The 13,488-nt window shown below is 35.6% G+C and overlaps 1 protein-coding gene across 23 annotated transcripts in view; it reads left to right on the forward strand.

The window, feature by feature from the left end:
- The window catches only part of SUPT20H (SPT20 homolog, SAGA complex component), a 29,591-nt gene that overhangs the window by 2,349 nt on the left and 13,754 nt on the right, over window positions 1–13,488 (forward strand). For 15 of the 23 annotated variants that reach the window (XM_031056834.1, XM_031056838.1, XM_031056839.1 and 12 more), the window contains exons 3-16: window positions 201–236; window positions 1,328–1,386; window positions 1,470–1,536; window positions 2,817–2,946; window positions 3,555–3,658; window positions 4,183–4,299; window positions 4,414–4,467; window positions 4,660–4,799; window positions 6,043–6,199; window positions 6,285–6,341; window positions 7,941–8,012; window positions 9,006–9,163; window positions 11,328–11,360; window positions 13,282–13,393. In XM_031056834.1, coding sequence (XP_030912694.1) covers window positions 201–236; window positions 1,328–1,386; window positions 1,470–1,536; window positions 2,817–2,946; window positions 3,555–3,658; window positions 4,183–4,299; window positions 4,414–4,467; window positions 4,660–4,799; window positions 6,043–6,199; window positions 6,285–6,341; window positions 7,941–8,012; window positions 9,006–9,163; window positions 11,328–11,360; window positions 13,282–13,393 — 1,296 coding nt within the window. Of the gene's footprint in view, window positions 1–200; window positions 237–1,327; window positions 1,387–1,469; window positions 1,537–2,816; window positions 2,947–3,554; window positions 3,659–4,182; window positions 4,300–4,413; window positions 4,468–4,659; window positions 4,800–6,042; window positions 6,200–6,284; window positions 6,342–7,940; window positions 8,013–9,005; window positions 9,164–11,327; window positions 11,361–13,281; window positions 13,394–13,488 lie in introns of those variants that run through there. The other 8 variants (XM_031056836.1, XM_014306917.2, XM_031056853.1 and 5 more) reach the window with 2 other exon arrangements.

The following is a 13,488-nucleotide window of genomic DNA, read 5'->3' on the forward strand; positions in this document are numbered from 1 at the left end:
AGGTGTCATAATTTAGCCAAGCCTTGTGGTGCAGTTACGTGAGGTTTTAGCTAAGTTTAGTATGTGCCAAAGAATTTTTGAGCCTGTCTTCTAATTATAAATTCATATCAGTTGTAGTAGGGTTGTTGGGCTGTTTTTAGTGTATGAGGATGTTAAAAAAAGTCATATAATTTCTACAAAACCCTTTGTCATTCTTGCAGCAACAGGCTTTAGAACTGGCATTGGATCGTGCTGAGGTAAGAAGCGGCTAAATTACTTGTTTGTACATGACTTATTGGTCTTAGAGTTATAAAAATACAACAGCTATTTTTTTATTTCTCCTGAAGAGTGGTAGAAAACCACGTTATGTAAATATATACGTGTGTAATCACCTATACATGTAACACTGAATTTGCAGAATTCTCACTGAAATTGCTGTTATGTGTTTGTCTCTTACCCATTGTACTGAGAATATCATCAAGTGCAATGGTGATAGACTGTGCAAGACTTGAGCTTTCCCCTTCTAAACCAGCAAATCTGTGTGCTGTGAAATAAGCAGACAGAAATATATGCTAAAATCCTGTTTGTGTTTTTAAGGATAGCCTAGTGAGAATGAAGAGGCAAGTGCCTTCACGTTCATGTTCTTTAATGCTGTCATCTGATATAACAGTTACCTTGAACCCTGTTACGGGAAATACATGTTCCTGTGAGAGAACAGAAATTCTGAACAAAGCTGTTAATTGAAATACTTCAAAACAATAGAGATTTGGAAAAACCTTGTTAGAATATAAATTACATTTCCTGGAGGATGCTATCTCTCTTACTCTTTTTTAATTCAAATGTTTAATGTGCATGAATTGTATTCATAATGCACAGTCTATAGAGAAAAATAATGTAAATGCAAAAGGCAAAGGGAGAACTTCCTGAAATTATCATGTTGAAGAGTATTTGATTTGTAAATGTTGTTAAGCCCGTATGCATAAACTTGGTTGTACCTTAGTGTGTTAACCACATGAATTTCAGTAGTGATAGCCAAGTACAGTAGTGTTGTAGTGTTAGTTACTACTCTAATTAAAAGATGTGAGTGTAGGATCAACACCTTGCATTGAACTGATGCCATGGACATGAAATGCTGTCTTTGACAGCTGAATTGAGTTGTGTTCTTGTTGATGACTGAAACATAAACCAGATTGTGTTTAGTGCACTTTTGAAACAGTCATGTACCATAACTGTTAATTACTTTCTGTATACGTAGAACACTGTCTGGTAATGATCTCTAGTTGTGCGGTAACTAGAATTAAATTTCTTTGTAATGTATGCTGGCTTCTTGTTTAATTTTCTCTTTTAGTATATTATTGAAAGTGCCCGTCAGAGACCTCCCAAAAGAAAATATTTATCCAGTGGAAGGTACTGAGCATTTCAGTGTTTAGTTTCTTAATAGCATTTCTTTGATTTAATTTTGGTTACATGTTGAGTCTTTTTAATTTCAGAAAATCTGTATTTCAAAAACTTTATGATTTATATATTGAAGAATGTGAAAAAGAGCCTGAGATAAAGGTAAGTGGAAATTGCTGAAAAGCTTTTCATTTCTGTCTAAACAGGCAGGTTGAGAAAATACTTTGGTTTTAATTCTACTTAATTTCTTTGTTAAATGAAGTATAAACCCTTCTTACTGTAGTAGTCACCTAAAGATAAGACGTAATGTGAATAGTAAGGCCTAGACTGGCTTAGTGAGCTGTTCATTCTGTCTTAATCTTGTGTTGCCGAAGGGCGCTTGTGTTCAGGTTCAGGGCCAGTGTCAATGCCATGTGCATTGTTGTTTCTCAGTCAATTGCCTAGCATGACTGCCATAGAAAAACGTGGAGCATTTGTCAGACCCTGTAATTTTGTTGTAAATTCCGATTTATTTCTCCAATTGTTGGTCAGCTAAGAAGTTTTGTGAAAAATTTTCATAATGTTAGCAAAGAGACTCAAACAGGCTTATCAGTTCTAAATATAAGGTGTAAAAGGTACAAATTACTTTGCTAGACCCTGAATGTCAAATTGAAGAAGAAGATAAAGCTGTGGAACCTGCTATATTGCTCCTTTCAAGGAAGTAAAATTAATGAGAAGACAAGTGAGCACTCAGGTTAACTCCCAGCTGATAGTTGTAGCCAGAGCTGGTATTCAGACATGAAATATGGTCTCCAGCCAGAGGCTGTAAAATTATCTGAGGTTCAGAATTCATTGTCTTAAGTTCTAAGGGGATTTCAGATGTTTCATTTGCTCTCTGAAACACACCAAGTAATTATAAAAATCTGTTATACATTGAAAAGATAGTTTTACAGTTAAATAAGGGAATAGTGTCTGTGGCTGCTGGATCAGATTTCAGCAAATACAGACAAGAAAATGCAATTAAGAAAGCTTCCAAATGCTTGTTATTTTAATCCTGGAGAGAAATGCCTTCTTCTGTTAGGAATATCTGAAAGTACCAAATATTTTGTTGTTATCAGTGAGTTGCACTGGATTTATGACGTTTGTAGAATGATACAAATAATGGTGCACTGTAGATTTACAACATTTTAGCATTTAACTCTGTTGTCTGTGGACTTCCAGTTCTAGGGTTTGTAGTTTAAATGAGTGTGATTTTTTACAAAAATCTGTGTCTATAAGAATGCATGATAATACATAATATGCTTACTCTGCTGAATACGGTGCAATTAAATTTAACTGGGCTTGTTTAGATGTGTAATTTCTCATTAATCTAAGTAACAGTCTAATAAAAACAATTCCTTTTGTTTTTATTTCTGCTAATTATTTCATAGTATTATGTTCATGAGCAATGTTTACTTTTAAAGCAGAAGCTGAGACGAAATGTGAACTTACTTGAGAAGCTGGTTATGCAGGAGACGTTGTCATGTCTGGTGGTAAACCTCTATCCAGGAAATGAGGGTTATTCGCTCATGCTCAGGGGAAAAAATGGTTCAGGTAATATTTTTCTCTTGAATTTTAAAAGATACTCAGAATGATGTATAAATTTTTAGAATGTGTTGTTGTTTACATTTATCTGTTACATAATTGCAACATAATTGCAGTGGGGGGTGGGAGAAGAACCAACTGTACTTGAGCTAATAATTTACATAAAGCTCTGAGCTGTTTATCTACAGACAAAATCTGTAGATAGGAGTCTTTTTGATAGCCTTCCAGTCTCTTATTATTTTCCCTTAGTTTCTGCAGCTGCATACGCAAGTTTCATTCACTTCAGGTTCCTCCTGTCAAATTGTTTCTTTCACTGCTTCCCATGTCTAGATCTGCCCAGAGGCATTTGTGTTCCACTTTGGTGTCATTTTCATGCCTTTTGTACTGCCATGGGCAATAAGAGCATACATTATGTCGCCTGGGAGCAAAAGCCAGCACAGTACAAGCAAACTAAAACTCTAAGTACAGAAATGGATGTAAAAAAATTATAGTATCCGAAAAAATGGTATGTGTGGATAGGTTTCTGCCAGCCTTGCTTTTTCCTGTGGCAAGTTTGTTTTAGATTTCTTAATGTGTTTTTTTGAAACACAAAGGTAATATGTTTTGTTTAAATTCAGACTCTGAGACCATTCGTCTGCCTTATGAAGAAGGAGAGCTGCTTGAATATTTGGATGCAGAGGAACTACCACCTATTCTGGTTGATCTTTTAGAAAAATCTCAGGTTTGAAATTTCTGTTTTCAAAAAGAACTTACGTATTGCACCTAGATAAACCTTGATTTTTTGAGTGCTTCACGTAGATGATTATAAGCACAAGACATTTGTGCATATGAAACTGTAGTATTTAATGCCCCAAATAAATATTTTATTGATATATAGGAAAAAACAGTACTTACTACTGAGGAGAAGGAGATAAGAGAGATTGCTATGATTACAGCTGTGAAACATCTTCAACTCTAGCAAAATTTCCTTTGTTCATTGTCATTATGGAATGTTTGGCATGGGAATTCCTTACAACTGCATTGCTGGCATATGAAAACACTGCATTTGAAGCTTGTATTTTAGGTGTGTCTAGGACAAACATGTCTGTGTACATAGAAAGGACTGCTGGTCTGAAAAACTTAGTCATGAGTTTTATTCCTAGTTTCACTGAATTTTATATGTTATAAAACAAACTTCTTTATAGAGGCAGGGGAAGATTGGTAAATATTACTTTATGCAAAAGCTGGTGTTTTTCTTTCAACCAGGTTAATATTTTCCATTGTGGATGTGTCATAGCAGAAATACGGGACTACAGGCAGTCTGGTAACATGAAATCTCCAACCTACCAAAGCAAGCACATTCTTTTGCGACCTACAATGCAGGTAAAGAGGAGCCTTAAGTAATTTGTGCTAGTTCATAGACTGGATATGCACAATTACTGAACCTATATTATCAAATCCTATTATTCATAATTACCATTATGTCTTTTTCCTCAGACTTTAATTTGTGATGTGCATTCTATAACAAGTGACAACCACAAATGGACACAGGTAGGTTAGAGGTCATTTAAAAACTTCACAGTGATGTCATAAATACACAACAAACCAAAAATTTATTAACAGTTTTTATTTGTTTAATAATTTTTTCAGTTTTTTTGTAAGATAATGTCTACATGCATAGGTATATAGGAACTTGACTACTGTAAAAACTTTTATATTTATTAATAGCTGTGTATATTACAGGAGGACAAACTCCTACTTGAGAGCCAACTTATTTTGGCTACAGCGGAGCCTTTGTGTCTTGATCCTTCAATAGCAGTGACCTGTACTACAAACAGACTCCTGTACAACAAGCAGAAGATGAACACTCGCCCCATGAAACGGTAGTTTTCAGTATGAAATATGTTTTCAAAGAAAAATATAAGTAATGCTTTATGTGAAAATTTAGCTCCTCCTATGTAATGCCTACTTAAATAGGAATAGGTGAGAAATAGTCAAGAAATTATATTTTTAAGTGTTCAATACTGCATTTTATTTTGGTTACTAGTAGATACTGTACTGGGCTCATTTTTGATTATCAAAGGACAGTGTAAATATGTTAACATAATCAGTTTTATTGCAGTTTGGATTTGGGGTTTTCTTTGCATAGGTTTTGTGTACGCAGAGTCAGATGGCAGCTCAGTAATGTAAAATACGTAAACAGATATGTTGCATATTGGTCTCTCATTGATTAAAAGCTACATATGAGTTTAATCCTGAATGAGCAAATGAAAAGAATTATTTTTACGTTTGACATTCAGGCTAAACAGAAGTGTAAGTGTATAAGAATATTGGAAAAACTTAAAATAATGTGGTATGCACTATGTACAAAATATTGAAATTATTTCACTATTGTGCTTGGTTGGGGCCTTTTTTATTTCCACAGAAGCTTGAAAGCTTTGTTCAGCGTGTTTGTTCTATCAGAGCTGCATTCACTCTGTAAATAGGAAATGCATTCATGGTCTGTCACAATTAATGAAATATTAAAAAAAAAATTTGCATTAAAATACTATGCTAGCACCAAACCAGCAGTAATTTCTGGAAAAATATAAATAATTACTTTGATCATGCTGTCTTTGAAATTAAAGCTTGGTGGTCAACAAATATTCCACTAGAAAAATAGGAAAAGCGAATTAATGAATGTCCAGAACAGCATTACTGAACCCATGAGTTTGTCATGAAACAAAAATTAGAGGGTAGTTACTGTCATTACAACTTTATAATTACATAAGTAGGACAAGGATCATTTGATGGCACTGAAATTAAGATAATGTAATACGTAAATATTTTAAGCTTGGCAGCTTCTTAATTTCTAATTTTGATGTTGTACTTAAATTGGGCATTTAAAAAATAACCACATTCTTAGTGCTGAAACAGATGAACAGAATGCTGGTATATTTTATAAACATTAAATCATAATTTAAAGTTGTACAGTGTAATCCAATTACAATCCGGAAGGAATTTTAAATTAGTACTACAAACTTATTAGTCTCCATCTAAGTTCCCTGCATATTTTTGGTTTTGTACAAGGGCAGTGGAGAAGTTAATGTTGATAGTTTTACAAGCTTAGGTTTCATTTTGCCGTAGGTGCTTCAAAAGGTACTCAAGGTCCTCCCTGAACAGACAGCAAGAAGTAGCTCACTACTCAACTCCACCTCAGCTCAGACTACTTGACTACTTACAGAAAAGGAAGGAGAGGAAAGCAGCCCAGCAGTATGACCTCAAAATTTCAAAAGCTGGAAATGTAAGTGTTCTGAAAAGTAATGTAACGTACTTCTAACTATTTAATTAAAGAATTTAATATATTAATCCTGTTTTTCATTTTCCAGTGCGTAGATATGTGGAAACAGAACCCTTGCTACTTGACTGCTCCTTCTGAAGTAGATGTAAGACCACCAATTGTTATGTATAATTAGCAAGTGTTAGAAATTGTATTATATGAAGAAGTGTCTAAGAAGTAACCAGTATCAAAGAATGACCTTTAAAAAATGGGAGTGACTTTAACATTTACGGTTACTTTTCTGCACCATAAGGTATAAACACAAGCCACACTGTAATATATTGCAGTTGTATCAGAATAGTTTGGATGAAGTAATCAGTACAAACAAATTGTTAGCATTGTTCTTCTGTGGGCTCAATGAGCACATGTCTATTTGAAGTTCTCTGATAGTATGAAAACCCAAAAAGCAAATGAGGTTTGTAGATTGTTTAAATATGAGTCACTTTTGATCTTGGCAGAAATTACTGCCTTTTGATATGTTATACTATGGGACATTAATATTTTGAAAAGTTTTAGATTTTATGCAGAGGATTCTAGTTGAGAGTTGTTTTTTTCACTGTGTGCATTTTTCTCTTGGGGGGATTCATATTCTTAGTTTCTGGCACTGCCAGAACACATACTATTAGTGTACAGAAGGGACTCGTAGAAAATCCTGAATTGGAAGGGACCTACAAGGATCATCAGGTCCAACTCGTAGTCCTGGAGGAGAGGGCAGGACAAGCCCCAAAATCACATAATGTGTCTTATCCAAATGCTTCTTGAACTTTGTCAGGTTGGTGGTGTGACCACTACCCTGGGGAGCCTGTTCTAGTGCCCAGCCACCCTCTGGGTGAAGAACCTTTTCCTAATATCCAGCCTAAACCTCCCCTAACACAACCTGGGGTCCTGTCACTGGCCACTGAGAGTTTAGATCAGTGCCTGCCCCTCCTCCTCTTCCCCTCACAAGGAAGTTGTAACTGCAATGAGCTCTCTCCTCAGTCTCCTCTTCTCCCAGCTGAACAGACCAAGTGAGCTCAGCCACTCTTCATACAGCTTTCCCTCAAGGCCCTTCACCATCCTTGTGGCTCTCCTTTGAGGTTTCTCTAGTAGCTTTATATCCTTCTTATACTGTGGCACCCAAAACTACCCCCTGTGCTTGAGGTGAGGCAGCCCCAGCTCAGAGCAGAATGGGACAATCCCCTCCCTTGCCCAGCTGGTGATGCTGTGCCTGATGCACCCCAGGACACGCCTGGACCTCCTGGCTGCCAGGGCACTGCTGACTCATATTTGACTTGCCACCAACCAGGATGTCCAGGTCCCTTTCCACAAGTTTTCTCTACTATGATGAGATTTTTTAAGAGACTGTAGACTAGACAAGACTGTAGCTCTGGACACCATGAGGCTGCCAAGAATGCAAATGACAGTGAAATGACAGTGTAAGTTTCTACAAAACAAACCTCTCTTTTCACTTCAACTGTGTTGTACCTGACTTGATCAGAGGCTTTAGGAATTACTGTTATTGTGAAATTACTTAACTGTTCCACATTGCAGGCAATGATTTCAATCTGTAGTCTGAAACCATGTTTCACACTTCTGTTAAGTTTAACATAGCAAATGCGGTATGACTCTATAAAGTTCTGAAGGTTCTTCAATTAAGTTTCCTTGAAGAAACATAGGAGGTAACATAGGGGATTCTTTCTTTTCTGATCTCTCTGTTTTCTTTAAGGTGGAAAAATATGCCAAAGTGGAAAAGTCTATCAAGTCTGATGACTCACAACCAACTGTCTGGCCAGCACACGTGAGTTATTTAGACCTTTGGCCAAACTTCACTGTCTCTAGTTACAATGCCTCTTATTTCAACAACATCAATGTAATGTGGAATAATCTTCCCTCCCCCAATTTAATTAATCTTCCATGTGTTACAGAGACATGGGAAGATTACCAGAGATACTTGTAATTTTATACAGTAAAGCAAGCATGTGATCAGTCTGATTTCCTCAGATTTTCCAGAAATACAAGGATAAAGCAGCTTGTATTAAAGAAATTATCATAATTTACATGGAACTCTGCACAACAAATTGCTTTCTTTACTCAAACATTCAAAGGCTGATGAAAAAGACCTTTATTGAAAACAAAATGTTACATTTTGAAAGAGATTAATATTAAATGCCTCTTACAAAAAAACTCCTTCTGCAATATTTAAGTTGAACCTTAAGATTTTTGGCACTAACTATGTGATTTGATCAGAAGTAGTAATTTAAGATAGTCATTGATTAATTCACATGAATAATAATTAATTCACTGATTAGTTATGTGATTAAATCACATAATTGATTATTTTTTTATTATTTCAGAGGCAAGGTACTAGCTTTATTAACAGCATGTATCATGATATCTTTGTAGTTGCATGTTGGAAAAAAGTAATACTTCCCCATAGAATTTAAAGTTCAGCTCCAGCATTTTTTTCTCAACATTTTTTGCATTGTCATAATTCATATAAAACTGTTTCTATATATGTTTACCCAGTCTACATTTCCATGTCTAACATGATTGTTTGGGGTTTGCAATAACTTTGCATTTTTAAGAGGTGATAAATCCTTTTCCTCTCGTCCTGTTCATGTAACTTCTGGAATCACTTTCATTTTAGATAATGCAGCCCTTCCTATAGTGTGTTATTTAAAGTTACTTATAGAATGTTTCTTACTCTGTATTGTATATAGAGCTGGTCTGCTTTACTTGCTGTTTCAGCTAAGGCTTGTTCAAGACTTACTAGGTCATTCTGTCTTTTTAGGAAATGAAGGATGATTATGTGTTTGAATGTGAAGTTGGTAATCAGGTTCAAAAAACAAAACTGACCATTTTTCAGTCTCTTGGCAATCCCTTGTACTATGGTAAAATTCAGACGCTCAAAGGTGATGAGGAAAATGACAACCTATTAACTCCATCACAGTAAGTTACATGTTCTTTTTTTTAACTATGCTGTGATCAGTAGGTGTAGGAAAACAAGCATTACTTGTCATTTTCAGTCACAAAAATACTCTAGAGCTAGAAATGTGATTTGAGATTTTTTAACCAAAAAAAAACCCAAACCAAAATGTGTACAAGCAACCATCATATTTCAAATGTACTTTTACATTAAATTAGTACATTCTTTTACGTTAAAGATACACTGGGGGAGAAATAAGATCACCAGCAAATCCAGTCTTGAAAATTGTGGACACACTATGAGATGTTCTTGCACTCCTTTTTGGTGATACTCAGAATCTTGATTGTTCTCAAAATTTGCCTGATGCCATGAAAGTGTAAGATGTGACTATATTCTGTTTACTCTTAGATCCAGTTGAACTAAATAAATGAAGAAAAACGCGAGCTTCTGAGAAGCTTCATAATTTTGAATTGTTTGGAATATGCTGGTTTTGGCTGGGGTTCTACAAAGATTCTCTGCTCTTGGCTGTTTTTGTTGTATATACCAAAATATTTGTGTGGAGGAACCCATGCAAGCAGAGTAGAGCCTATAAATTTCACTAAGGCAGGGAGCAGTGAGACTGAGAAACCTTTTAGTTCTGCTAATGAAAGTTATTTTTATCTTCTACTATGTAATCATTCTCTCTTTTTTAATGAAAATTTTAAAACATCCTGAGTTTTAAGAGTATTTTATCCCTAGGCTTGAGCTATTCCCTGTTTGTTTCCATACTGTTGTGGTTTAACCCCAGCTGGCAACTAAGCACCATGCAAGCAGTCACTCCCTCCTCCCCTGACCTCCCTGGTGGAATGGGGGGAAAAATAGCAAGGATAAAACTGAGGAACCATGTGGCTTGAGATAAGGACAGTTTAATAGGTCAAGGAAAACCTACACATGCAAGCAAAACAAAACAAGGAATTCATTCACCACTTCCCGTGGACAGGCAGGTGTTTGCCCTCCAGGAGGGCAGGGCCCCATCACACCTGATGGGAAAGACAAATGCCTTCTTTCTAAATGCTTCCCCCACCCCTCTCTTCCTTTTTGCCTTGCCTTTATTTGCCGTATGGTATGTATGGAATATCCCTTCCTTTGGTCACTTGGGGTCAGCTGTCTGTGCAGAGTCACTTCCCCACTTATTGAACACCCCTAGCCCTCTTGCTTGTGAGAGACCTTTGTCAGTACTGCTTAGGAATAGCTAAAACACCTTTGTATTACCAGCACTGTTTTTAGCACAAATCCAAAACAGCCCTGTGTCAGCTATCATGGAGAAAATTAACTCTACCCTAGCCAAAACCAGCACACATACTTAGTGCTGATCTTTTTGGAGCAACAGTGCTAGCTTAGAGTTGTGTAATAAGGCTGGGAATTAAATTAATTTAGAGGTATTAAATGCCTGGAGGGTTTTGGAAATCATTGCTAAGACACTAACAATTAAAGTTCATCAAAACCTGGATAACCCATCCTTGGCAAACTGTCATATGGAATGAAAGGTGAAGTAAACATTTTTGTTGTTCAGTAAAATAAAATGTTGTTTGTTTTTTTTCTGGAGCTGGAGAAAGAGAAACCTCTGTAAAGTTAAAGAAACATAGTAATAAGTTTTCAAGCTGTAAGTGTTATGCAAAAGAGAGATACTTATTTAGGAGGTCTGGAAAATCATGGGGAATTGGAATTGGCATAAGTGAAATCAAACAATGGAAACTAAATGTTTGTTAAAATATTATGCATAGGACTGTTTTTGACGTCCCCTCAGCACACTTGTATTTCAGTCTTGAGTGTACTGGTATGGTGTTGGTTTATACATGTCTTTTCTTTACATGTACTTTTTACATAAATAATTCTGTAGCAGTTACTCACATTTTTTTTTAAAAATATAAAATCCAAAACTTCTATATTCTGCCTTTTGCTTTGTAGGTAATTTGCTGTTAAAGGAGACCATATTAGATCATGTGTGTATATTGTACATATAGTTAGGAAGTCAAGTGTGTATTTCAAATACTGAATGATACTCAGTCCATTGAATGGATACATTATCATTTGTATTTCAAGCAGGTATGAAAAAAACACAGCACTGCCATTTGTTTGAAGCCTTGTGATTATAAAAATATGTTCTTTTAGTCCAATTCATGACTGAAAATATACTTTACATTTTAGGTTCCTTATTGGTTCGAAGACTGATGCTGAAAGGTAAATTAATATAGTTTGTACAGCTATTTGGCTTGATGACAAATAATAAATTTTGTTCCTTTTTGGCAGTTATGACTGCCAGTGCTAGGGTTATGGAAACAGATGCAGAACAAATGAAAAAAAATAAGAGGAATTAGTCATCATATCAAGAATTAGAATAGTGTGTAGCTTCTGTATTTAACAAGCAAGGAAGAATAGAGGACATCAAATATGTGAGTACACCTGAACTCTGAGACCACTTAGTAGTAATTTCATCCTAACATTTGACATGGTAAATTAGCAATCATGGAAATGGTTCATTTAAACTTGTCATTTGAAGTGTAATCTAGGATTTAAGATTTAAACACCTTCATTTTGTGTATTGTGCATGTCTTGATTCAGCTTTCCTAGAGAAACAAGTAATAAACCAGTTTTTCAGTATATTTTCCTTGTAGAATGAGTAGGAGTAGCTAATTCAGGGATAACTGAGGCAGCAAAATAAGTGGTTTTTAAGTGTTTGTCAGAGTACATCGCATTAGATTGCCTGTGCATATAAGCACAGAACCTTTAAAAAGCAACCAGTTGTGGTTTTATGCCTCCATAGGTACATGCCATAGCTCTTATCTTCACGTACTCTTATGTGCCTGGCAGGGAAATGAGTCTTTGATCAAAAATCAGTAATAATGTTCTTTTTTTAAATAGGTAATTTTGATCAAGAAACTCTTTGGTTATATTCTGTCTTGCCTCCTTTGTGCTGATACTTTTGCTGCTTGTTTTGTAAGCTGAACTGGGGAGATTGGCTGGCTGAAAAGTAAAACAGCAATATTACAAGAGCCTAGTTTTAACTGGGATTGATTTCCTGATCATGTTTGTCACTGGGTTGCACAAGTCCTTTCATCAGAAGCAGCAACAGGGTTTAAGGGACAAGGACAAGAAGAAACAGTAGAGGAGTGCAGGACCACCTTTTTGAGTACATGCCATTTTACTACCCTGATTCCACTGATTTTTAAATAAGTCAGTCTAAAATCTAATTGCTACAAAAAGTGCACTGCTCCCTTTCCTCTGTCGTTGTGTGTCAGAGGAAAGGGGGCGGTGTTTCTGCATAAGACATCTTGCTTATGTCTGCATTAGTCAGGTAACAGCATGTGACAGAAGCAGGGCTACATCAAAATAAAGAGTATTTCATCACATTTAGGTGTGAGGTAATGGAAATATTCCAGCTGGTTTTCACTGAGGTCCAGTCTGCCAGAGTGTAAGTGACCACAGTATTTCAGCTTTATATTTCAAGGTCATTTTGTATATTCCACTCATATTTGTGAAACAGTATTCCCTCAGCTTGGTTGTCTTAGATTAGTAGAGATGTAGTATCTGATTCAGTTTGATAAAACAATATTTTAAACTTGTATCCCTGATGCTTTATCAAATGTCTGTCATAATGCTCACAGGGGAGTGATTGTTCAGCCCTTGCATTTAGACTCCTCATCTGACATAGACCTCAAGATGAAGGAAGGTTGACTGTTTCACAGGCAGCATAACCAGAAGAGACACTTTGATAAAATATTCTGGACCTCTGTAAAAAAGGGGGAATGGGATCCCTGTTGACTGACATCCCAAAGATCTGCAGTTGCTTTTGGGAATGGAACTGTTCTGTTGTGTTCTGTATTCCTCCAGTAGTGTTTCTCACACTGTATTTTGTGTTAGGAAAAAAAAGAGAGTAAAAGTTAAAATTTAATAAATCTAAGAGCCCAGGAATATAATGTAGAAAGATACAAAGAGATATAAGTATGTTTTATAAATGTGCATCTCTCTGTTATATAGAGATATGCTTATGCAATATATAAAATATATAACTATAACATATACAGTCATGTGTTTATCTATAAGTATCTACTTTGGAAGTTCAAATTTGTTAATCTTTTTATGTCCTTATTGTTTGTTTCAGGGTGGTGAACCAGTATCAGGAGTTAGTGCAAAATGAAGCTAAATGTACTGTGAAAATGTTTCATAATTCAAGTGGATCAGTCAGTCATCTTTCTCCAGGGAAGGAAATGGAAGTGAGTTTATCAAGCTACAAATTTCTTTTATTTGCGCTTAATTATTGAATTATTAGAATAAGTTTTGTTATCCACATTTAACAGTAAAATAACCT

This window comes from Geospiza fortis, unplaced genomic scaffold (genome assembly GCF_000277835.1).
Source record: "Geospiza fortis unplaced genomic scaffold, GeoFor_1.0 scaffold194, whole genome shotgun sequence".
NCBI classification, from domain to species: domain Eukaryota; kingdom Metazoa; phylum Chordata; class Aves; order Passeriformes; family Thraupidae; genus Geospiza; species Geospiza fortis.